Source organism: Mauremys mutica, chromosome 5, assembly GCF_020497125.1.
Source record: "Mauremys mutica isolate MM-2020 ecotype Southern chromosome 5, ASM2049712v1, whole genome shotgun sequence".
In the NCBI taxonomy this organism is placed as follows: domain Eukaryota; kingdom Metazoa; phylum Chordata; order Testudines; family Geoemydidae; genus Mauremys; species Mauremys mutica.
The window spans coordinates 114,159,048-114,186,094 of record NC_059076.1 but is presented as its reverse complement, the minus strand read 5'-3'; the positions used below and the strand labels follow the sequence as shown (position 1 = coordinate 114,186,094).

Below are 27,047 nucleotides of genomic sequence, written 5' to 3'. Positions count from 1 at the left end.
GATTGATGTTTGCTCTTTTTTTTTGCAACAGTGTTACATTGTTGACTTGTCCACTATAAACCCCAGATCTTTTGTACTCCAGCCTAAGCAGTCATTTCCCATTTTGTATTTGTGCAATTGATTATTCCTTCCTAAGTATAGAACTTTTCATTTGTCCCTTATTGAATTTCATCCTATTTGATTACATGTCTTATGAGAGGAGACTCAAAGAGCTTGGCTTGTTTAGCCTAACCAAAAGAAGGCTGAGGGGAGATATGATCGTTCTCTATAAATATATCAGAGGAATAAATGCCAGGGAGGGAGAGGAATTATTTAAGCTCAGTACCAATGTGGACACAAGAACAAATGGATATAAACTGGCCATCAGGCAGTTTAGACTTAAAATTAGATGACGGTTTCTAGCCATCAGAGGAGTGAAGTTCTGGAACAGCCTTCCCAGGGGAGCAGTAGGGGCAAAAGACATATAAGTTTATGGAGGGGATGATATGATGGGATAGCCTAATTTTGGCAATTAATTGATCTTTGACTATTAGTGGTAAATATGCCCAATAGCCTGTGATAGGATGTTATATGGGGTAGGATCTGAGTTACTACAGAGAATTCTTTCCTGGGTGTCTGGCTGGTGAGTCTTGCCCACATGCTGAGGGTTTAGCTGATCATCATATTTGGGGTCGGGAAGGAATTTTCCTCCAGGGCAGATGGGCAGAGCCCCTGGGGGTTTTTCGCCTTCCTGTGCAGCATGGGGCATGGGTCACTTGCTGGAGGATTCTCTGCACCTTGAAGTCTTTAAACCACGATTTGAGGACTTCAATAGCTCAGACATAGGTTAGGGCAGTGGTTCTCAAACTAGGGCTGCCGCTTGTTCAGGGAAAGCCCCTAGTGGGCCAGGCCGGGCCGGTTTGTTTACCTGCCGTGTCGGCGGGTTTGGCCGATCGCGGCTCCCACTGGCTCCAGGCCAATGGGGACTGCAGGAAGCGGCGTGCGCCGAGTGACGTCCTGGCCACCCTTCCTGCAGCCCCCATTAGCCTGGAGTGACGAACCGCGGCCAGTGTAAGCCGCGATCGGCCAAACCTATGTTTCTTCTTGGGAGTGGTGGCCATGATCCTCCTTGTGGGTAATGGCTTCTCCTCCTCCACATTTGGGGGAGATTCTTCATCTCTTATTGGCAGGGCAGCACAACAGTATCTCTGTGGACAGTGGGTTGGAAGCAGGGTCGAGCAGCCGGGTTCCTCCCTGTGAAGAGCAGCAGTTTCCTCCTCCCCTGGTACTGCTATCTCAGTCCTTTCCAGCTGGATTTCTTCCTCAAATGTGGAGGTCTCCAGGGGCATGTTTTCAATTAATTCTTCCTGTACATGGATGCTCCTCACCCTCCTCCTGTAGCTCTCGCATATGCTTCCTGAGAGATTGTACCAGTGAGCACCTCTCACACTGGATAGGTTTCCCATCCTGATTTTCTCTGACAAGAAAATGCAGACAACAGTCTCTGCAAATCCATGCCAGGACTTAGCTAGAGGCATCCATGGTTGGGTTCTCTGTCTGGATGCAGGTGGAGGAGCCAGGAGCGGTGTTGGCATTGGTGACACGGCCTTTCTGAATGCTAAAAGTTGAGGAAGCATTGTTTTTTTTTATTTTGAAATTATTATCATTATTGGTCATGAATGATTGATGTGTATGGATTAATACAGGGGTAGGCAGCCTATGGCACGGGTGCCGAAGGCGGCACGCAAGCTGATTTTCAGTGGTACTCACACTGCCCGGGGCCTGGCCACCAGGCCGGAGGGCTCTGCATTTTAATTTAATTTTAAATGAAGCTTCTTAAACATTTTTAAAACCTTATTTACTTTACATACAACAATAGTTTAGTTATATATTATAGACTTATAGAAAGAGACCTTCTAAAAACATTAAAATGTATTACTGGCACGCGAACCCTTAAATCGGAGTGAATAAGTGAAGACTCGGCACAGCACTTTTGAAAGGTTGCCGACCCCTGGATTAATATTTCTCTGTCTACTTCATAGATTGATGGCACATTTAAGATAGATATTCCTCCAGTACTCCTTGGCTACAGTAAAGAAAAGAACCTAGGAAATGAGAGAGGTTATGATTCTGTCCGAAGTCTGAGCGAGGGGTCCTACATAACACTGTTTATTACTATTGAACCACAGCTTATTCCTGGAGATCCAGTTCGAGAAAAGGTAACTAACACCTTTCAAATTTTGATTTTGGTGCCATGATTCTTGATATGCATGTAAATAAGTAAATTTAATATGGTATATAACATGGGTACAGATCTTGACTGAGTTACACTGTAAAAGTAAAACAGGAGTTCTCAAAAATAATTGCACCGCAACTCCCTTCTGACAACAAAGTTCTACGTGACCCTGGAAGGGTGGCAGAGACTGAGCTACGCTGCCTCAGGTAGGAGGAGAAGGGGCTGCAGCCTGAGCCCCGACACCCTGGGAGTGGAGTTTGGGCTTTAGCTTCAGCCCTGGGTCCCAGCAAGTCTAATGCTAGCATTGGTGACCCCATTAAAATGGGGTTGCGACCCACTTTGGGGTCCCAACCCACAGTTTGAGAACCTGCACTTGAATTAAGCTTGATTCAGTGATTTTAACTGACCAATATTAGTGTTTCTGAGCACTTGCATGTACTTTTTATATTTTAAAAGTAATGCTAAAACAATTTTGTTTTTAAATTGTAATGAAATGTTTGCTTTCTGATTTATCTTTAACAGAATTGGGTTATTTTTAAAAAAATGGACATTCAAACACTCTAGCAAACTTGGGAGGTGCATTATATAGTAGATCTGAGTGAACAATTTGTGATGTATAATTTATTTAATAAATGTAATCTCTTTTTCTCTTCACAGACTATGTGCAAACAGATCTGATTTCTCTTATGTATTTTGTTATTCATAATTACATGCCATTTTTTGCAAGTGTAATAATGTCTCTGGCTTCTTAATCATAATTTGAGCTGTCTTGCTTAGTTGAGATTGAACACATATTTCAGATGATTTTGTATGTTTTCCTCACCTAGATGAGCATGACTCATCAGTTTTCTGGTTAGAATGCTCATTAAAAATAAGTTTAATTTTCACATTCCATAAGTATTTGAACATACAAGCTTAACATTTGCTTCCCACAAGCATTCTTGCTAGTAAACCTTGATCACACAAGTATTTGGGGAAAGAGAACACAAAAGGGTTGCAAAGTGAATTAATTCAAAACTTGCATTATTCACTGTTCACTAGTTATTATATTATGCCATTCGTATTAATGTCATCTCCTGTCCTGTAAATCTCTTGAAGATATTTCTAAGTAGGAGGGTTTTTTTCATTCTTGACCTAGTTCTTTTACTTCCTTCACCAAACTAAAAGGACATGCTTGTGCAACAATAGAAAAAGCCTGTGTTCCAAAAACAACCCCTCTCCCAAAATCTCGTCACTTCTTGTACCCTTATGCAATTAATTCTCAGGGTATGTCTAAACAGCAAAAGCTAGCCTATCCAGGCATGGCCAAACTAGCTTAAATCCAGCTTGTGGGGGTAACAGTGGCAGTAAGACAGCACAGCACAGGCTTCAGAGTGGGCTAGTGAGTGGGCTACATACCTAAGGTGCATATGAGCATGTACTGCCCACAATACGCTGTCTTCACTGCTATTGTTATTCACATTAGCTGGATTCAGCCTAGCTTGAGTATGCTATTTTGTGCACAGCTTTTGCTGTGTAGACATACTCTGAGATACAGTCAATCAGGATATATCCATGTTGCTTCTGCACAAACAGCAGCTTCTCATATTTTGCTTTGGACTTAACTGCTCCAGTAGCAGTTTATTTGAAGATGAAGAGGAGTTGGGGAGGGGGATTGTATCTATGTATTATACAAAATTAAAACTAAGCAAATTTTGAACTCTGGAAATATAATTCATTTTTTAGAGCATTGATCATTGCATAAACGACTAAAGCAAACTTTGCTCTCCCTCTTATGGAATTACAGTCTCATAATTTCATATTGTTTGTTCAGTACTGGTCATAGTTCAGTCTGCTCTGAGAATTGTTGCAATGTAATGCCATGGAAAACAAAGAAAGGGAAACATGATTTGTAATTTTGTTCTTTCATGGGTAAATTCAAGGTTAATTAGCTTAGTGCCATGGCAAATTAGCACTAATATATGAAGCTGTAAAGATTTACACAACAGTCTTGAAGCATCATTAATATACTAGATCACTTCCACAGTTCTATATACAATAATTAACTGCAGAGCGAAATCTTGTAAGCTTTATGGAAAAAATTGACCTTTTTTTATATATATAGACCTGTCGCCGATATTTTTTTAGAATGAAAAATAGTTACAATTCAAATAAATTCCTGTCTAAAGGTATTTCTTGATAAATGAAATTCAGAGTTCATTGTGAAATATCATAAACTATATAATTATGAATTTTGATATTTCTGTTATTAAAAGAAATTGTGGCCAAATTTTATAATTTTGTGCACATATTAATTTGCATGGCCAATTACCTAAATAGTACATATTATTGTGATGGTAATGCATGAAATTCTGAAATGTTGGCCCTGTGTTTATAACATTGTTACAGATCTAATTGCACACTTTATGTAATAGAAAAGTTTACATTTTTGATAAGTCCTTTCTCACTGACTTCATTTGTTTTCTTTGATTATAGATATAGTATTAGCTAATTGTCCCTGGTCAGAATGCCAGATGTAAGAGCTAGCAAGGGAATGAAATATCATCCACTGTGAAGATGCAGAAAAGACTTTATCAGACATAAAGAACAGATAGCAAGATAGAATGTGAGAATCCTTTTCTCAGTGTCAGAGAACACTAGTTATCAAAACTGAATTGTAGCATAATTACTCCGTGCCACTAAAGTGTATTGTAACTAATACTAGAAGAGAGAAATGCTACTGAGGTAAGGAAACTATCAGTGTAGATTTTCTGTTTGCTAACATTTGAAGAATTAAGTATAGCAGAAAAAGAGAGGATGGGTGTGACAAATGGGGTTAGGTAATTTCTTGCACCAGTACTTTTGCTGTGCATTTGAGGTGAAGTTCTGGCCCCACTGAAGTCAGTGGCAGTTTTACCATTGACTTAAGCGGAGCTAGACTTTAATCAACTGCATCTGCCTTTGAGTCTATTAAATATCTAAGACAATTTAAATATTGTAACTAGTAGCTAGTAAACAAAAGCTTTTCTATTTATAATGTTATTTAACTTAGACTGATTCAAACTAGATTATTACTTTAACAAACATTCTGTATGGTTGCATATAATCCAATTTTTAAAGAGTGGGATAGTAAATGGAAAACAATAAAATAATCTACAATGTTGGAAGAGGCTCATAAGGAAAGGAACAAATTAAATAGCAGATTATTCTATAGCATGCAGTGCACATTTTGTTGTTAAATTTTGAGTACAACAGAGGATGCCAACTTCATACATTTTCATGTGCTTGTCTTCTGACTTTCTTGACCAACTAGAAGAACAACCACAATTGCATTTTGTATTGAAAGTGACTCCCCTAAATGTAGTGTAATTTCTGCACGTTTCAAATGTTTAATATACAGCATGTGTATGTAGGAGAGCTACATAGCTCAAAGTATTGCAAATGGGATGCAGGGCCTGATCCAGTGCTCATTGATTTCAGTGACTAGAGGGTCCTGCCCTAGAGGTTATCAGCTCAGTTCAGCACAGGGGTGGGGAGGGGTATTGCCAGTGGCTGTTTGGTGATCTATATGAATTGCGTGGAGTCCAGTTCCTTGTGAACAGGTATCCACATCACATATCACCAGCATAATTGTCAAACTTAGAACAAGGATTGAAGGGTCAGGTCTAAAGTAGTCCTTGGAAGTCCCTCCAGGTCATAGTTGAGACTCATTCATGGGGTAGTGTGGGAAAACTTGACTAGAATTCCCTGTGCTGGTCCCATTTTTTGTGGATCAGTTGGGGACATCAGTCTCCAGGACTCAGTTGCCAGCACTTTTCTCATGAACACTAAATTCATTTATGGAAATTAAACCTAAAACAGTGTGTAAGAGAGAAATCTGCTTCACTACAAAAGTGGTATGGATTTTTCCCTTTCTTACTCTTTCAGCAGTGGCTATTTAAAAGCTGCATCTTGGGTACATAAATTGGGCTGTAAACAATCCCCATATGTTTAATATAGAAATTTCCAGTATAAAATGAAAAAAAACTTGAATATTTCCCCTCTTTTGTTAATGTTTTTGTGCTTTCCTGCTGTAGCTAAGTAGCTTGAAATGTCTGTAGATTGCTTTAAGCTTATCAATTTGATTTTTAATACATTTTTCCCTCTTTTATTTATTATCTTTTTCTTTCTTTTTGGCCTTCCTAAATCTCTCTATAGATGAATGAAATGCTTAAGAAGGTACAACATATGTGATTTTTAAATTAATCAACAGATATTGCTGTTTACTGGTTAGGATTCATTTTGTCCTTGCTCTGCAACTTTTTCCATTACCTTTAATGGCAGCAGTTCTTCATCTGTGTTTGAGCATATATGTACTATATGTAGCATGCAAACTCTTTTATGCTGACATAGTATCTTAGATTGGTGGTATCATATAATTAATATTTTGCAAGAAATTACTATTTTATATTTAAAAATTGAAACTATAAGCATCACTACACAAACTCCATATTGTGGTCACCATTTTTGGGTGAGAAGGATCATCATGAGAGGTGACTTCCTTATTGGCTTGGATAGCTTGTTACTGAGCAGTGCATGGCAATCCCAACTCAGGGAGGCTTGGGGAACAGGATAACACAATGAAGGGGTTGTTTTAAAACCATGCATTATTTTGAGTTAAAGGCCTGAATACTCAGGAACATTCAGGTGCCTTAAAAAAATATAAAATATTTATACACACTTTAAGGTCCTTTACGCTACCAGAGTGGTTTAAAGTGGCCTTAGTTAAAAAAAAATCAGAAAATAACCATAAAATTGTATGTACCTAGGACAAACCTACAAAATCAACAATATTCATTTATAGATGAAGGGTAGAATTTTTTAAAAATACCTAAGTGACTTAAAAGCACATGTTCCATTGACTTTCAATTTGGGCTTTTGAAAACCACACCTAAGATCTTTAACTGCTAGGCAAACCTGAACTAGAAGGATAACTTGCTTTTATAAATATGTCTTACTCCATTTTTTGTATCATTTTTCAGCACTGCACAGTGGTTTAGCCATGTAACTCCCATTAATGTCAGTGGGAGTTGTGCATCATAAACCTGACAGACATTTTGAGAACTTACCCTGATTGTTGTATTAATGTAGTTATTGTTTTGTGAATATAAATAAGACTCAGTTCCTTGAAGTGTCTGATCATAGTTATGCACTGTTGAATGACTGGGTGATATGTGTCCATTCCAACAGTCCTTACTAAGGCAAAACTTTCACAGAACTTTCAATACCTGAGTAAAGACTGTACAATCATGCTTATTATGTACAACATATATGTGTGTGTGCGTATGTGGGAGTGCATATATAAATGTAAATACAAAAAGGCTGATTCTCCACTACCTTACAACTAAATTTACACCTGTGTAAAGAGAATGGTAAGTTTTTGAAATGATATCAGACCAGAATTTTACATCCACTTTGCATTCACTTTTTGTAGGTGTAAAATAACTGCACAGGTTACAAGGTAGTGGAGAATTACATCCAAATTATGCTCTAAACTGTATTTTTATAAAAGTTGTACTATCTTTTGAAGTTTGATACCCAAGAAGATGAGAAGTTGCTCCAAGCAGCAGAGAAGTATCAGGCTGAATGTGCATTGAAGTTTCCAAGCCGCCAATGCCTGACAACTGTAGTTGACATAAATGGGAAAACGGTTTTTATTACCAGATATATCAAACCTCTGAACCCACCACAGGATCTCCTTAGTGGTCATCCTAATAATTCTCAGGCAACAGCAGTAAGTATTTTATTTAGAAAAGACAATTCAATTCACAAGACATAAACTTAAGACTCTGTGTCTGCGCGTATGTGTGCATGTTATTTTTTATGTTTGTACAAAAACTTAGATTGCAAGGGAGGAAATCTATGGATACAAAGTAAAGAAATACTAAATATTCATGGTACAAAGTCAATGAATGATAACATGCTGAACAACATCCGTTAGAAAAGGACAAAATAAAAACCTACGGTATTTCAGAATCTGGCAGATGTAAATTTGCCTGTAAATAAGTACTATAAGAATTAAATATGTTTAAAAGACAAAGAACAAAAGAACATGGAAGAGAAACAAATAAAGAGAGACCAATAAAGCACCACCTTTAACAAACATACTGTGTAAGAAAGTTGTAATACAAATATTAGGTATATAGCTCAGGTGAATTAGGATGTGCAGTTAAACAATGGCAATTCTGCAATGAATAGGAAACTAAGTCATAGCAGGCAGCAGGGGCATGGATGAAAAAATTAAACAAATATTGTCAAAAGGGGGAAATAGGTAACAGAAATATAAACCTACCGTTGGTGTAAGGTGCTGATTTGGCATAGTCATTAAACATGTGCATAACATTAAGAATGTCGTATGGAAGTCATTGCTTGATTGTGGCCTAAGGGAAGGTCTGAGAGTTCTCAGATCATTTTCAGCATAAACAAAAAACGGTTGCCAATTTGCAAACTAAAGGTGAAGCTTTCATCTCTTGAGTTTTTAACCTTTCCATAATCTGTATATTTCAAATTTTCTTAATCCCAGGTGCCCAATTATATTTAATATACAGACTTTTTAAAAGTCTGTAGCAGTCCTATATTAGAGATATAAACAAGACATAATAATGGAATGGTTATATCAAACCCTATGTTTCAAGGCATGTTATAAGCCATACTGTTCAAAACAAGATAATTCAGAGTAAAAACTATCACTTTACTTTTAAATCGATCTTGAAATCAGTGTAGGATTTGGGGTGGTACCAAATATATTTCAGTTAAAAAAATTTGAGTTAAAACAGTGTTAAAAGCCTTAAAATAACAAGGACAGATATATCCTGAATTAAATTAGAGCTTTCCACGAACTTTGCATTTTCTGTTAATCATGAAAGTGAGCCAAATGCCTTGCTGCTTAATTTTTTTGAGCTCTGTGGCAATATATATCATGCATCTTAAGGCTTTTTCTTCCCTAGGAAAAAGATGTACTTTTCACATGTGTTAAAAACACTGATTTCCTATTGTGGACATGGCCTAAGACTTGAATCTCATCCAAAGCTTAGACATGGTCTAATAGTGGAACTTGGGAGAACAATTTTCAAAATTGTTGTTCTCAGTATTAGAAACCTTGAATTGGTGAATGAGTATGTAACAGCAACCATTCATACGAATGGCAAAAGAGGAATGTAACAGCAAAATAAAAAACAGCTATTAGATCTCTATGTAATTGTAAATATAGCTCATGCCTCAGAATAATTAATTTGTCAGTATATCTAATTATCTATAAATATTAGAAATAAATGTTCAGTAGCTTATCAAAAAAATTATTAGATAAACTTAAATGTACATTTTACTTTAAAGAAACAAAAATTTGTGCATATGGTTTATGGTTCGTTCTGATCTGACTCCCAGTCAAAAAAAGTCAGCTCAGGCCTTTACAAAAGTCCCAAAAAGGGACCTGTTCCTGCTGAAGTGAAGTCAATGGGTATTTTACCCTTGACTTGAGTGGGAGAAGCAGTAAGTTTCAAATCTAGTTAGGACTAATAAAAATAATACCTTTCTCATCCCACATAGTAAATGAGAATGTGACTATGCTCTTTTCTTTATTTTTGTTTGTAGGAGTTGGTGGCTCGATATGTTTCTTTGATTCCTTTCTTGCCAGATAGTGTGTCATTTGCTGGAATCTGTGACTTATGGAGTACATCAGATGTAAGTAAAGGCCAGAATTTCTTGTTCCTCTTCTGTTGAGAGTTATTTTTCTTTCTAGTTATTTACATTTTCAATATTGTCAATGGTTTCAGCGAATGAAATGATTCTTTGTCCAAGATCGAAGAAAGTGTTTTAAAAAATCACTTGTCCTGAAATAATTTGTACAGATCAGCCAAAATGTTTCTTACCTTGGTAGGCTGTAAACTATTGGACCTAAGAACACCATAAGCAGTTCCCATTTCTGCATTCAGGAGGAATTAAAAAGTGCCCACTGAAATTAAGGAAAGAAAATATCACAGTTGGGGGTGGGAAAACATGATAAAGTCCAGTATTTTCTCCACTTAACTCAGCTGGACCATCATAATTCTTCTTAGTGTGGAAAAGGGCACCACCTGTAATGTCAGCTGCACTCTCATATTCAACCAGCCTCTCATACTTTGTTAGGAGAGAAAACAATGGCAGAATTACAAATATTAACTTTTCTTAAGGTTTTGTGAGACAATTTCAATTTTACCTAATCAATATTTTACAGTAGGCAGGACCAAGTATACCTTGATCTCCAGGATAGCTTTTTGTAGGTTTTAAAGAATAGGTTAGACAGTGATAGGGATTCCACAACCTCTCTTGGAAGTGTATTCCAGTACTTACCTATACTTACAGGTAGAAAGATTTTTCCTAATATCTAACCTAGATTTTGCGTGCTGCAGATTAAGTCTACCTTCAGTAGACATGAAGAATAATTGATGACCATTCTGTTTATAACAGCCCCTTAACATATTTGAAGACTTATCAGGTCCATTCCCCTCAGTCTTCTTTTTTCAAGACTAAACATACCCAGTTTTTTTAACCTTTCCTCATAGGTCAGGTATTCTAATCATTTTTGTAGCCCTCTTCTGAACTCTCTCCAGTTTATCCACATCTTTCTTAAAGTGTGGCGCCCAAAGCTGGGGCCTCACCAGTGCCAAGTAGAGCAGGACAATTACCTCCCATGTCTTACATACAACACTTGTGTTAATATATCCCCAGAATGATATTAGCCTCTTTTGCAACTGCATCACGTTCTTGGCTCATATTCAATTTCTGATTCACCATAACCCCCAGATCCTTTTCAGCCATACTACTACCTAGCTAGTTATTCCCCATTTTGTAGTTTACCATTTGATTTAGTGTAGTACTCATTTTATCTGACTACTGTCTGGTTTTCCACACTGCCCTCCTTCCAATTCAGTCCTAAACTTAATAGCCAACATTCTTATGAAGCCCACGAGTTAGAGATTAATTCTTTTGCCATGTTGGGATACTTAACACTGTTTTTGGAAGAACTGAGTAAAATATATGTATTTTGCTGAACCTCATGATGTAGACCAGGGGTGGCCAACCTGAGCCTTAGAAGGAGCCAGAATTTACCAATGTACATTGCCAAAGAACTCCACAGTAATACATCAGCAGCCCCCCCATCAGCTTCCCCACCCCAACTCTTAGCACCTCCCACCCACTGGCAGCCCCACCGATCAGCGTCTCCCCCTCCCTCCCTGCACCTCCTGATCAACTGTTTCGCGGCATGCAGGAGGTTCCGGGGGGAAGAGGGGAGGAGCGAGGGCACGACAGGCTCAGGGGAAGGGGGCAGGAAGGGGTGGAGTGGGGGCAGGGCCTGTGGCAGAGCCAGGGGTTGAGCAGTGAGCACCCCCACACACACACTGGAAATTTGGCACCTGTAGCGCCAGCCCCGGAGTCGGTGCCTATATAAGGAGCCACATATTAACTTCTGAAGAGCCGCATGTGGCTCCGGAGCCACAGGTTGGCCACCCCTGAAGTAGACTTTCTGAAGGTACATGGCAACTTTGAAATGTAAAATGTTCCAATGCCAGCTTGTCATTAAAATTATTTTTTAATTATAGTTCACACTTGAGTAGTGCTCAACTATAGTTATAATACATATATATATACACACACACACACATTTCAAACTTTCACATTGTGGTATAAAGCAAAGGTCAGTTTTCCTTGAAATAACATGAAAATTACTGGAGGAAGATTAGGTCTGTCACAGTTGAAAATGGCTTGCTCATTCTAAATCATTCATTGATTTATGGACTCAGAATTCTCCAGGAAATGTGTTATGTTCGCATTATCGTTGCATGCTGTCTGTGTATGAATTTAGCTAACAGATGCACATAGACCATTCCCTACGGGCTACACATCTGAGGAACTGCAAGCCTCAAGGCCAGAATAATTTACGTTCAATATGCTTATTAGATTATAACAGAGGACTCAGGGTTTTTTATACAAATACCCTTTTTTTTTTTAAACCAAACTTTACTTCCATTGGGCATTCACCATCACAAGCAGACATACATGGATCTGGAGGGTGATCGAATTCCTGTGGATCATAGGTTAGCCATGCAGTATATTGATAGCATCTCAAAACATTTTCTAGAAATCTGCAATGTGACTCAGTAGACAGAATTTGACTCTGATGGTTAAATTCTCTAATCTACTCTGCAGATCTCCACTGCATATTCTTCACTTATTCTGCATATGAAACAATGGTGATCTGAGTGGAGAATTTTGGCTGCAGTGTATTAGGAAAGATTCTTAAATGTTTCAGTTAGGAACAGAATTATTAACTATATCCCAATTTATTTGTAAATAGTAAAATTTGTTTGTTTCTCAATCAGCAATTTCTTGATCTTCTGGCTGGTGATGAGGAGGAGCATGCTGTGCTTTTATGTAATTACTTTCTTGCTATGGGCAAAAAAGCCTGGCTGATAATTGGAAATGCTATTCCTGAGGTAAGATAGTAGGTTTTGTTTGATTTGAATGTGAATATAATATCCAAAAGCTTACATAAATAGAGAATAAACAAGTAAAAAATGATTATGTTCCAAGAAATTGATTGAATTTTCTTTTGCAGAAATGATTTTAAAGTAATGATGGTGTGGGTTTAAAAATTGGTGCCACTGGAACCCTGTTCTGGTATCAAGCATTCTACGATCTTATTTTTCCATTAGTTAAGTATAAAACGTATAGAGCCCCACTCCTGGATCCATACTTCCGTGTGTGAGTAGTGGGAACTATTCTCCATTGTCCTTATTCACCATTGTTGTCCACCTGTAAATCCTCTTGGAAGTCACTTTGCACAGGTATAAATGTCTCCACCAGGTAAAAGACACTGGAGATTCAGGGCCTCTAATTCTTAAAGCAGTTAAATTCCTTCTGCAGCATGGGTCATGTTTGTCCCACTGAAGTGCTCGGATTTCTAAGCAACCAGCACTACTACCGGGTTTCAAGGCCAATGGCCAAACTGTCTATAACTGTCCTAGAGGGTCTGAAGGAAGATTACAGGCATTCTCCCCTCAGACTGATTAGCATAGAACATGGGTCCTCAACATAAGCAGAGCTACAAAACTGAGTTTGGGGAAATCCATTCCCAGAATTTCACTCCTTTAGTTTGTTCTCAAGTATAGCAGTATTAGGAAGAGATTCTAGTACTCAGAATCCAATTCATCTTGTCAAAACTTGATGATGACAGCCCCAACAGGACATTCAGCCCATGTTACCAGGGAAAGGGCTGAAACCCAGAAAGTCCAGGTAGGGTACATGGGTCATCAGGAAGGTGGGGCAACTAGCTGTGTATGAAGGATTGCTGTTGGGATAAGCAAAAGAGATATTTAAGGCAGCTCTGTGTGTGAGAGAGAGGTGGGTGCTGGAAAGGTAAAGGAGAGGGGTATCTGGGGCAGCTGTCTATGGATATGAGTGCATGCCAGGGGATGGGGGTTTGTGGCAAAGCAGAGGGATGCCTGGTATTGGTAAGGCAAGTGCCTTCGTCCTGCCTTGCCTTGCTCTTTGTCTTGTTGATGCTGTTAGCACTTCCCCGTTCTTGCTGACTGTTAATCTGGCTGGGATCCAGCAGAAGCAGGGAGTAGTAAAAGAGAACGTAAAGAGGCCACCCAGTAGTGCTTGGTGGGGCTGTAGAGTTATTGCAGAGAAGCCCCTTTAGCTCTGCTGGAATGCATGCAATTCCAGCAGGGCTCTGGGAAGCTATGGGGCTGCCAAATGTGCATCATGCAATATGCAGCACAGCTGCCCTGCTAATTAGTCTTTCATACAGACCTACTTTTTACGTAATGGAGAAACATTATTTTCAAATAACTTATAAAAAGATGCTTACTGATCCTTACTTGAAGCTGCCTCTGTAACAGAGACTATGAGCAGAGTCTCTTAGTTAAAATTTAATACCAAAACTTCCCTGATCATTTACCGTGTTGTGCCCAGGGTATTGTAGGGTTCCCCTAAAAGTTGGTGACTTTATATGCTGGAGTACACGTGCTATAAAGCTTTGTTTGAGCCTCAGCTCTGCACTTCTTTGTGTATTTGTGTAAGACTCATTCAAATCGGGCCCAAATTGGTACTTACCAAAAAAACATTACTCCTTTGAAAGCTGATTAGTACCCTATGTGGCATCAGTTGGTTGGTCTCAGACCAGTTCCTAGGGAATTAATAAAACTCCTGCTGACAGTCTCAGCAAGGAGGCTAGGAATTTGAGTGAATGTGGAGACTTAACTAGTTTCTCAGTCTCAGACATCCAGCACAAGGATCAGGCCCACTGACTGGGCAGTGTGGAGTATGCCATGATTGTTCTGTGGCTAAACAGAGAACTTCAGTTTGTTATGCTCTCAATATGACAACTTTAATCAGCACTACATTTACTTGAAAATGTAGAGGAAAGTGTCGTCTTTATTTTAGTTTTTAAAGTGCTGGGGTGGAAGGCGTATTTGTGCAATCCTGATTTAAGCCAAAGGAAAACTGCACACCACTTTAGCGGTTTAGAGTTATTTGAACATTGGTTATGGCGGTTGAATTGGATGAGTTGGCTGTTTGAAGAAAACTACTCCAACCAGCTAGAGAAAAATAGTTCAATTGCGCAATTTGTCTGTGGCTTCAATAATAAAGTGGTACTGGCCTTTCAAATAAAATACAATACATTACATATTATCTTAGCAGAACTTTTAAAAAATGTTTTTCAATCTTTTTCTTCCTAGGGGACAACTGCATATGTATTAACTTGGGAGCAAAATCAGTATGTGATTTGGAATCCCAGTAGTGGACGTTGTTATGGACAGTTTGATACTTTCTGTCCATTGCAAAGTGTGGGCTGTTTGATTAGCTTCGATAATGTAAGTGTTTCCATCTTCTCTCTCACACCCTCTTGCACTCACAGAAAATGGTGCTTACCTTTGTCATCCTCTCCCTTAACCTCTTGTTTCCTAGTGCATCAGGAGTTCCTGTATCAGTGCCAATACACTTTATATTAGTGGGTCATGTTATCAAATAGTGATTTATGCCATTCTTGAATTATGTTTCCAGCAACTTAAAAAGTTCTGCTTTAACTGTTGTATAAAACAGATTTTTACTATAGTTTAAACAGATTGTAAATTATAAAATACTTATATAAATATAGCATACACAAGCAAAAAAAACCAACCAACTAAAAACTGTGCATTGTAGGATTTAATTTACCTACTCTTGCTTAATGTATTTGCTTAACTTTGTGACAAACAGCAGGAAGAGCAGCATGTGGTAGAGGCAAATCAGCATGCTCTGCGAAGCGAAAGTGTGACTTGTAAACTACTCAATTTTCAAATATGTTAACAAAATAATGGATAACAGAGAACAGAATAACAATTTATTTGGAGGACTTTCAGAAAGCTTTTGACAAAGTCCGTCATGAGAGGCTTTTGAGAAGACTAGTCATGAGGTGAAAGATAAGTAGTGTGATAAATTGGAAATTGGCTGAGACATGGACAAAGAGTAGAATTTGTCAATTTTCACCATTGCAAAAAGTTAACAGTGGGCCCCCATGGTTCCATATAGGAATAATGTTTAATATAGTTATTGATTTTTTTACAGTGTGAACAGTGAGGTGGCAAAATTGGCAGATGACATAAAATTAGGGCTGTCGATTAATCATGGTTAACTCACACGATTAACTAAAAAAAATCATTTGGATTTAATTAAAAAAATTAATCACACTGTTAATAGAATACCAATAGAAATGTTATTAAATATTTTGGATGTTTTTCTACATTTTCATATATATTGTATTCTGTAATTGAAATCAAAGTGTATATTATATTTTATTATAAATATTTGCACTGTAAAAATGATAAACAAAAGAAATAGTATTTTTTCAATTCACCTCATACAAGTACTGTAGTGCAATCTCTTTGTCGTGAAAGTGCAACTTACAAATATAGATTTTTTTTGTTACATAACTGCACTCAAAAACAAAACATTGTAAAACTTCAGAGCCTACAAGTCCACTCAGTTCTAATTCTTGTTCAGCCAATCGCTAAGACAAACAAATTTGTTTACATTTACAGGCGATAATGCTGCCCTCTTCATATTTACAACGTCATCAGAAAGTGAGAAGAGGCATTTGCATGGCACTTTTGTAGCTGGCATTGCAAGGTATTTATATGCCAATTATGCTAAACATTCGTATGCCCCTTCATGCTTCGGCCACCATTCCAGAGGACATGCTTCCATGCTGATGACGCTCATTAAAAAAATAGTGCTTTAATAAAATTTGTGACTGAACTCTTTGGGAGAGAACTGTATGTCCCCTGCTCTGTTTTACCCACATTCTGCCATATATTTCATGTTATAGTAGTCTCGGATGATCACCCAGCACATGTTGTTCATTTTAAGAACATTTTCACTGCAGATTTAACAAAAGGCAAAGAAGGTACCAATGTGAGATTTCTAAAGATAGCTACAGCACTCGACCCAAGGTTTAAGAATCTGAAGTGCCTTCCAAAATCTGAGAGGTGTGGAGCGTGCTTTCAGAAGTCTTAAAAAAGCAACACTCGATGCAGAAACTACAGAATCCAAACCACCAAAAAAGAAAAACAAACTTCTGCTAGTGGCATCTGACTCAGATGATGAAAATGAACATGCGTCAACTGCTTTGAATTATTATCAAGCAGAACCTGTCATCAGCATGGATATGTGTCCCCTGGAATGGTGGTTGAAGCATGTAGGGACATATGAATCTTTAGCGCATTTGGCACGTAAATATCTTGCAATGCCGGCTACAACAGTGCCATGAGAATGCCTATTCTCACCTTCAGGTGACATTGTAAACAAGAAGCAGGAAGCATTATCTCCTGAAAAAGTAAACAAATTTGTGTGTCTGAGCGATTGACTGAATAAGAAGTAGGACTGAGTGGACTTGCAGGGTCTAAAATTTTACATTGTTTTATTTTTGAATGCAGCTATTTTTTGTACATAATTCTACATTTGTAAGTTCAACTTTCATGATAAAGGGATTGAACTACAGTACTTGTATTAGGTGAATTGAAAAATATTATTTTTTTATTTTTTTACAGTGCAAATACTTGTAATCAAAAATAAATATAAGGTGAGCACTGTACACTTTGTATTCTGTGTTGTAATTGAAATCAATATATTTGAAAATGTAGAAAACATCCAAAAATATTTAAATAAATGGTATTCTGTTATTAACAGTGCAATTAATCGCGTGATTAAACACAATTAACTTTTTTAATCACTTGACAGCCCTACACAGAATGATTTAGGTTAGTCGAGACTAGTGAAAACTGAGGAACTTCAGAAAGACCTAACATAGGGAGGTGATTGTGCAGCACCTTGGCAGATTAAATTCAGTGTTGACAAATTTAAGGTAATGCACACTGGAAGGAATAACTGGAACTGTTCCTACATGGTGTTGGGCTTTGTCATGAACAGCTCAGTGAGAACCTCTGCTCAATGTGCAACAATGGTCAAACAACAAATAAAATACTAGGATAGATAAGGATTGCGATAGAAAATTATATTGAAAAATAAAATGCCATTATATAAATGGATAGTCTAACTAGTAGCAGATGCTCATTTACCTTTTCTGATAATATAAAAACACGGGGATGGTCAATGAAATTGAAAAGGAACAAATTTAAAACTGTTAAAAGGAAATAGTTGTTTTATACAGCATATAATTAACTTGTGGAATATATTGCTACAGTATATCACTGAGGCTAAGACTGGATAATCTTTTCTGAATCAACACCCACAGCTATAGTAGCTATGATAAAAAAATTATATAAATCTTCCTGCTTAAAAAACCCAGGGATATAAGCCAGACACTAAGCGATGGGCTTCATTTATAGACAGATTATTCTGCAATTTTCCATTATAGGGCTTCTTGCACCTACACTGACGTGTCTAGTGTTGGACATGATGGAGAGCAGATACTGGATTAGATGAAATACTGATCTGATTCAGTCTGGCAATTCATATGTTCCTAGGTTTAAAAAGTCCCTATAATATTGCTTCTGCACATGATACTTAAAACATCATTAAAGTGCAAAATCTAAAACACACACATGCAGACAGTCCAAAACATAACAAACTTGTATAAGAATATCTGGAAAATGTATCAGAAAAGTCAGCTGTTTGAAGTTTTGTGTATTATATCATATGGTCTCTTCATTTTTAACCTTTTAAAATTTAAAAACAAAGGGTGAATGAGAAAATTTAAGGTTCTAAATCATTTATATCATAATGAAAAGGCATCCCAATGATACCTTTCTGATAGTTACATCTTGCATTGAAAGCCATGTATTTCATGTTAAACATTTGTGATTTTTGTTAACTGTGCAGCCTTAATCAGCTGTAATAGATTGCAGTTACATGCAGTACATTAACATATCAGATTCTTTATAAAGAGACTTGAGGTGAGATTGAATATACAGAAAGGCTCTTGTTTTATGTGAATTTATATGGGTAACTCCTACTGTAGCTCTGGAATATAGCGATGACCTGTGTTTTACCTTTGCATTGAAAAGATGTGATACATATTGTATTGCTGTTGCTGTTAACCAGGTTCTTCTCTTTTAGATCTGGTTTAATATCCAACAATATGATTCCCCAGTAAGGATAAATTTTGACATCAGCAAACCCAAATTATGGAAATCTTTCTTTTCACAAAGCTTACCATACCCCGGTCTCTCCAGTGTTCAGGTATTATTGTACCTACTTAAGATTCATTTTGTAGTTTAAAACAATTACTAGAATATTTTAAGGGATGGAAGGTGTGACATGAAATCTTCATTCACTATATGCAGTTTTTCTCTCATTTAGAGTGTAAGTCTTTATCTAATAAGGGTAAACTACTTATTGTTATCATTGTTATTATTATTGTTATGTTAGTTCAGCAGGCCAACTACACCTCTGTAAGAATTAGGTCTTTACAGACTTACTCCTGGGTGAATTTTGGGCCATTTTGCACACATAGAATTCATGTCCCCTGCAGATTTCTTTGCTTCCTTGCACAAAAATGACTCCTGACAGGGAAACAAAGAGAAACTGCAAAAGTGGTCATGTGCCCGTCCCCAGCAATGTGGGTGCGTAGTTTCGGGCACCTGGAGCAGCTGCCATAGAGGTAAATCACTGTGGGATGGGGACACCCTGGCCTGTGGCACTTACCCTGTGCCAGGCTTAGCTGCTAGTGCCAGCTGGATTGGGGCAGAGGAGGATGCAAGGAACAGCCAGAACTGGAGCAGAATCAGACCCACTCCCAGAAACCTGCACACACACACCCAGCTTGGTGCCCCCATTGCTCCTCAGCCATGGCGGGGAGGGGTCACTGTATGGGGAGTCCAACTCCCATGCAGCTGGATTCCCCCATACCCAGACCCCCTGGTGAACCCAGAACCCTGTCACCGAGCCCCCTGCACCCATTCTGCTAAGCCTCACCCCCTACAGCTGGACCCCCACCCTGGCGCCCAGACCATCCCCCAATCATCCCCCCACACTTGAACCCCCACCATAATGAGCTCCCCAGCACTTGCCCATCCCACTGAACCCCAACCAGCTTCACCCAGACCCCCACCCCACCACTCCCCCAGCACCCAGACCCACCCCCCACTGACTCCCTCCGCACTCAGACTCTCCCCCCGTTGGGCCCCCCTAAAGAGTCCCATTCTCCCTGCACCTGGAACCCCCCCACCCAACAAGCCTGCACATCCAGATCTTCCCCGCACCCAAATTGCCCCACACTGAACCCTCTCACCCCACACCTGAGTGGGGACCAGGGCTGGGGATGCCTGTGAGACTTTGTCTCTCTTGCTTGCTATGTTGGTGCAACTGGCCCAGAGGAGCAGGACCCCAGGTTGTTTCTGGGGCAGGCCTGGCCCTTGCACCGTGTCATGGTCAGGTGCAGCCTCACCACTGAGTCCATGTCCAGGGGAGGATGGCTGGTGCTCTCCCACCGCTCTGCAGCCAGTGGCTTGTGCTCCCTACTGGCATGCTGGAGCCTCCGCATTTATATATTGACACACAAAATATGCAGAATTTTTAAAAATTCTGTGCACAATATTTTATATTTTGGTGCAGAATTCCCTCAGGAGTCTACAGGACAATATATCAAGTGACAGTATTTTATAACTGATCTAGTTTCATTCAGAATGGATGAATCTCTCTTGTCCTGAAAACACCCACATAAGGTGTGAAGCCAAATATGATTTGTGATATTTTTCTGTTAGCTGAGTCGCAAGTGAAATCCAAATAATATAGCCTCTGAAATCTAAGGAAAATGCCAAATTTGTCTTTAAAATGTGAACAGGCCACGTCCGACCCCAAGCGCGCACTCTTTATCTAATCAAGCATACAAACATCCATGGTTGACACCTACTGTCAGAAGGGACAGAATAACGTTGTGTACAAAATTCTAACTTCCAAATGTTGTTTTTCAGTAATTCATTTTTCTGTCGTCATGTAGTACATTGTGAAACACTATGGGCCTAATTTTGATCTCATTCACGCCCTTGTTAATCAGGAATAACTGGTGTGAACCCACATGAGAGGAGAATGTGGTCCTGTGTTTTCATCTTTGATAACAAGAAGTCTTATATTCCAAGTGATGTTTAATCAATTCTTTTTTTTTATTAGCCTGAAGAATTAATTTACCAGCATATAGACAAGGCTGCTGCATTAGAACTGCAGGGCAGGTAACTTTGCCTCTATAAATGTCTCTGTAACTCCACTAAACACTGTGAGCAGCAGCAGCAGCTCCACAGTCTGATTCACCACCAAAGAATGGAACATTCAGTGACCTTTCTCATCCAGTCTAGAGTGTAAGGAGCTGGAATTGGAAAAGTGTAACTACTTCTCGGGCACTCCATCAAGCATGCTCAGAGTGGCTTTTTGATCCCTTTAGCCAGGAGTGGGCTCTCCCTTCACTGTATCTATGTATTGTAAGAATAAGAATTAAAAGTTCAAGTGCCACACGGAGATCTTAAAAATCAGTCCTCCACCATGTGATTTTTGGAGGGTTTCCTGTAAATCAAAACACTGTGGCATTACTGCTGTTGTGTTTATCTTTGAACTGCCTTGGGAACAGTGGAGAACTTACTACCCCAGTGCTTTCTACAACCTGGGTAGCGTGTCTAGAAAAATAAGGTTGAGTTCTGTTTTCTGAGTGAGTCATCCAAAATTGTGAAGCCAGAATCACACCTTGAACAGTCAACCAGTAAGGCAATTATAACAAGTAGCTATATTTTACTGCAGGATCGAAAAGATACTGAAAGAGAAGATTATGGAGTGGAGGCCAAGGCATCTAACTCGTTGGAACAGATACTGTACCTCCACGCTCCGTCATTTCCTGCCTCTCCTGGAACAGTTCCAAGGAAAAGCTGTAGAAGATGACCACCAGGCAGAACTGCAAAAACAGCTGGGAGATTACAGGGTACTATAATGAACGCCCATGTAGAGCTTGTGTAATGAAACTAGTAGATGTTCCTCACAGTCCAATATTACATTAGTAAATCAAATCCCTGATGTTTAATTAACAGAGAGTCACCTAGTATCCAAAGAATTGTCATATGGTGCTAGGCCTTTGGTACAAGACCAGCCAATAGTAAATGCTTTAGAAGGCAGCCGAAAAAGCCCAACCAACCTAACCAGCCCTAATGAACTTAGGCAATTCTGTTCTCCTAGAGCTGAAGTTGAGATTCTTTCCACTGCTCTGGAAAATTTATATTTATTCAAGTTTGAAATGGTTTTGAGTGATTATTAGCCAGGCTTTGGGGGGCCCTTTGTTTTGTTTTGCTGATGGGGAATTTTGCCCAAACAGCTTCCTCAGACTGCTCCAAAGCAGTTTCTCACTAAACTTTTGATAATTTTTTTAACAAAGCACATAACTCATAATAGCCCCTAATAGGCTAACAGTTTTCCTACAACAGCCAATAACAATTCATTATTCTTATTAGCAAAGCGTTTCTCGTCATAACAATAATAAAATGTCAGAGGCATCTAAACCTAAAGTTGGCTGTCCAAACCGTCCTTCCATTTTGATAGCAGAACTGCAAGCATGCAGCTGCATGGTCTTGCCTCTCAGGGTCCTAAACACTATTTGTAGGTACGTGATGTTTGGTTTTCAAATGGCAGTGGCTGAACATACAAGATGGCTGACTGCAGCACTGTCAGCTTCTCGGTTACAATGACAGAATCGTAGAATCATAGAATCTCAGGGTTGGAAGGGACCTCAGGAGGTCATCTAGTCCAACCCCCTGCTCAAAGCAGGACCAAACCCAACTAAATCATCCCAGCCAGGGCTTTGTCAAGCCTGACCTTAAAAACCTCTAAGGAAGGAGATTCCACCACCTCCCTAGGTAACCCATTCCAGTTCTTCACCACCCTACTAGTGAAAAAGTTTTTCCTAATGTCCAACCTAAACCTCCCCCTCTGCAACTTGAGACCATTACTCCTTGTTCTGTCATCTTCTACCACTGAGAACAGTCTAGATCCATCCTCTTTGGAACCCCCTTTCAGGTAGTTGAAAGCAGCTATCAAATCCCCCCTCATTCTTCTCTTCTGCAGGCTAAACAATCCCAGTTCCCTCAGCCTCTCCTCATAAGTCATGTGCTCCAGCCCCCTCATCATTTTTGTTGCCCTTCGCTGGACTCTCTCCAATTTATCCACATCCTTCTTGTAGTGTGGGGCCCAAAACTGGACACAGTACTCCAAATGAGGCCTCACCAGTGCTGAATAGAGGGGAATGATCACATCCCTCGATCTGCTGGAAATGCCCCTACTTATACAACCCAAAATGCCATTAGCCTTCTTGGCAACAAGGGCACACTGTGGACTCATATTCAGCTTTTCGTCCACCGTCCTTTTCTGCAGAACTGCTGCCCAGCCATTCGGTCCCTTGTCTGTAGCAGTGCATGGGATTCTTCTATCCTAAGTGCAGGACTCTGCACTTGTCCTTGTTGAACCTCATCCTATTTCTTTTGGCCCAATCCTCTAATTTGTCTAGGTGTGACTCTACCCCAGCATGCACCCCTCCAAGCTCCAACCTCTGAGAGCTCTGACAAAGGAACTTCTGTACAATACCAGCAAGTGGGTACAAGTGCTGCAGAGACAGCATTCCCACCCTCTCAGCTCAGGATTACCGTACCCACGTGCACTCTGCACTAGCAGCTGTGGGGGGAGAAATCATCTGGCACCGACATCTTGTAAATTCAGATGCATGATAACCAGTTGACAAATCATTTCATTTGAAAGGTTTGTGAGAATAACCAGTGCTGGTTCAGGGTTCCTGTTAGTGCGGGGCTGTTGGTTGCAATATGCACTATTGCTTTTATTGCTTTCAATCATATTGTACCATATTCAGTTGGCAGCTATTGAGGTGGCATATTGAATTAGAAATTGACCCTGCAGTTGTTGTACAGTTTGGGGATGCTGTAGCTGGAGTGCGGGGCAGCAGCAGCAAAGTAGTAGGGCTCAGGGACAAGCCATCACCACTAACTGATTGGTTCTCTAGAAGACAGCAGGTGCAGATGGGTGGCCACAGTAGAGAGACCGTGGGCCGGTCTTGGAGTAGGGCCAAAGGGCTGACAGGAATTAAACATCCATTGAGGAAGCGGTGCATTGAAGTTGGAGAGGGGGCATTAATTTTAATGTGAAGTAGGCAGGTTATTCAGTATGTAATAATCTCACCTCAGTCCAGTAATAAGTGCGCTTAAAAGAAGAGCTGAACTTGCATCCACTGTGAAATTACAGGTAGTAGCCATAATTGCTGTAGCTTTTTTTACGTTCTCTACCTGGTGTAAAGCTCTTTATAGTCTGATTCTATACCTCAAGTAATGAGAGAGAAACAGTCATTTCTCACTATCGCTAATGATTTTTTTCCTTAAATTCCTCAGGTTTCTGGATTTCCTATTCATATGCCATTTTCTGAAGTGAAACCTTTAATAGAAGCTGTGCATAGTACTGGAGTCCATACCATCGATGTTTCAAATGCAGAATTTGCTCTAGCAGTGTACGTCCATGCTTATCCCAAAAATGTTCTCTCTGTGTGGATTTACATTGCTTCACTTGTTCGTAACAGATAAAAGTTTAGACTGGAATAAAGACACTCAATGAGACAGCAACTCCCTGTCAGAGAAACGCTTTGGTGTAAAAAAACATTGCCTCCAATTGTACATAAGGGAATTGTTTGGAGTATTGTTCACACCCCCTAACAGTGAAGATGAAAAAGCATAGTAGTATTCTGGATATTGCCTTTGTAGAGATTCTGAGGCACTTTTCAGTCCTTGGCTTTTTCCCTACATAAGAGATTATGTGCATGCTGGCTTTTGCCTCTGTATACTATGAAACACTATGTATGGAGCAGAGCCATTCTCCAGCTTGTACATAGTTGTGAGGGTAGAAATGCCAGTAGACACTGGCAGCCTATACCCGCTAAGCCTCCCAGCACTGGTACTTTCCGAGCTGCTGTTAGGGTGGGAGATTTCCCCCCAAAATGTTAATTGTAGACATAGCTTCACCCCTCCCTCCCATCCAGGCTTGGGTAAAACACCTAAAGGAGGAACTCTGCCTACCCACTTTCAGCTGACACCAACCTGTATGCATCCTATGTTGATGGTTCCGAAACTCTGTCCAGCTCCAAAACATCTGTTAGTCTATAAGGTGCCACAGGACTCTTTGCTGCTTTTACAGATCCAGACTAACACGGCTACCCCTCTGATACTTGTCCAGTGAAATTACTTCAGTCAAGAGACTGTGACAAAGTGGGGTTTTATTCATCTTGTGATGTTTCATGTGAGTCTAGGGTGACCAGATGTCCCGATTTTATAGGGACAGTCCCTATTTTGGGGTCTTTTTCTTATATAGGCTCCGATTACCCCCCACCCCATCCTGATTTTTCACACTTGCTGTCTGGTCACCCTATGTGTCTTACTGTCATATACTAATATTGTGTGTGCCTCAGTTTTCCTGTGTACTGTACCAATATTTTGGTGGTGGGAATTCGGTGTGTGATTTTTGCTGAGGCCCTCAGGGCAGGTGAGGCTGCCCAGCTATGGCAGTGCCCTTTGTAACCTGAGACCTGGGAGGGGTTGCGACCAGGTGACACCTTTTTGCCTGGGAAGCAGGACAAAGAGGAAGAGGAGGAGCAACTGATGTGTCAGAGGTCAGCTCACTAGAAGTTGGGCCACCTGGAAGAGGAGGAGTCCAGACTGTCTGGCTCAGGACTTCCCAAGATGGACTTGGCTAAAAGTCACTGATTTCTGTGATAGCAAGCTCTGTTCTATGCTGTGTTCCTGTCAACTAATAAACCTTCTGTTCTACATGGTGGCTGAGAGTCATTGCTGACTGCAGGAGTTGGGGTGCAGGGCCCTCTGGCTTCTCCAGGAGCCCCACCCGAGACACGCTGTGGGAAGCACATGGGAGGAAGGGGATGCTGAATGCTCTGAGGTCAGACCCAGGAAGGTCGAAGCTGTGTAAGCTTCTTGCCCTGGTGACAATATGGTCAGAGAGAGGAGGCATGCTACACCACAGTCCTGACTGGCTTCGTATGGAGTAGTTCCAGAGCATTGGCTCCATGACAACTGGTGGCAGAGGTGGGATGAGCTGCACTCCATGGACAAAGCATTCTGCAGTAAGTGACTGGGGAGCAGTAAAACAAAGAGGGATTAGTGAGAGACAGGCATGCTGGTGGCTCAGAGAAGTGTGGTTCCAGGGGATGAAGGAGCCTACGGCTTAACCCTGAGAGAGAATGGACTCCTGGAAAGGGCTGTCGCACTGAAGGGGTTCTCCCAGGGACAGTGGGGTGCTGCGAGAGCATCACCCTGTGAGTCCCTGGCAACTTGAGAACTGCAAAATGATGGCTTATAACCATCTCCTTAAGAACACTAGAGCTGTGCTGAGGGAGAGGGCTGTGAACTGGAAGATTCACCAAGATACAACTAATTGCTTAGTTGGAGAATGATCGCTCTAAGGAGCTGGTTCCTGACCCAGCTGGGGCCATGAGAGAGGCTGGGAGCAGCCAGGCAGCCTCAGGGATCACCCCAGCCATCAACCCAACCAGGGCCGCTGGGAGGCGCTGAAAGCAGCCAGGCGATCCCAGCACCCATTACCCGACGAGCAGGGGTAGGTTCCCTGTTGGTGGAGCTGAGACGGTTAGAGTTGGAAATGGAACTGGAACTGAAAGAGCTGGCAGACCATGAGAAGGAACCGGAGGACCGTGAGAGACAGAGGCAGCCTGAATTGGTGATGGCGGAGCTGAGAAGCAGAGAGACCCCCTACCATGATGCGTGGGGATGGGCCCAGGGTAGCTAAGCCCCCAGGGAACTCTGATATAAAAGTGCTGCCTCAGTTTAAGGAAGGGGGATGATATAGATGCCTTCCTCACTGCCTTTGAGAAGGCCTGCAGTGTGGACCAGGTTGACCCTGCAGACAGGCTTCGGCATCTCACCCCATTACTGGGTCCCAAGGCCATAGGGATGGGGGTGGAAGCAGGAGACTATGAACTGTTCAAACAAGCCCTGCTATGCAAGTTTGAGCTGACCCCTGAGGCATACAGGAAAAGGTTCTGGAGTATGCGAAGACCCAGGGGATGACCTATCTGGAACTGGCCACCCTGATGGGGGAATATACCCAAGTGGGTGACTGGGGCCAGGGCCCAGACCAAGGAGGATGTGATTGAACTGGTGGGGCTGGAGTGACTATATGAACTCTGTCCCCCGACCTGAGGATGTGGCTGGTGGACGAGCAGTCGAAGGAACTGCGCCACACCAGGTTGCTGCTATGGAATGGAATCCCAGGGTGA

General features: G+C 40.5%; 1 protein-coding gene across 1 annotated transcript in view; it reads left to right on the top strand.

Moving 5' to 3' along the window:
* Positions 1 to 25,667, top strand: part of CC2D2A (coiled-coil and C2 domain containing 2A) — a 152,696-nt gene extending 127,029 nt beyond the window's left edge. Inside the window, exons 29-37 of the mRNA XM_045019697.1 lie at positions 2,022 to 2,198; positions 7,764 to 7,967; positions 9,824 to 9,913; positions 12,592 to 12,705; positions 14,956 to 15,090; positions 18,833 to 18,955; positions 20,885 to 20,943; positions 21,503 to 21,680; positions 24,142 to 25,667. Of these exons, the coding sequence (XP_044875632.1) occupies positions 2,022 to 2,198; positions 7,764 to 7,967; positions 9,824 to 9,913; positions 12,592 to 12,705; positions 14,956 to 15,090; positions 18,833 to 18,955; positions 20,885 to 20,943; positions 21,503 to 21,680; positions 24,142 to 24,330 (1,269 nt within the window). The 3' untranslated portion in view covers positions 24,331 to 25,667. The remainder of the gene's footprint in view (positions 1 to 2,021; positions 2,199 to 7,763; positions 7,968 to 9,823; positions 9,914 to 12,591; positions 12,706 to 14,955; positions 15,091 to 18,832; positions 18,956 to 20,884; positions 20,944 to 21,502; positions 21,681 to 24,141) is intronic.
* Positions 25,668 to 27,047: the final 1,380 nt, after the last annotated feature.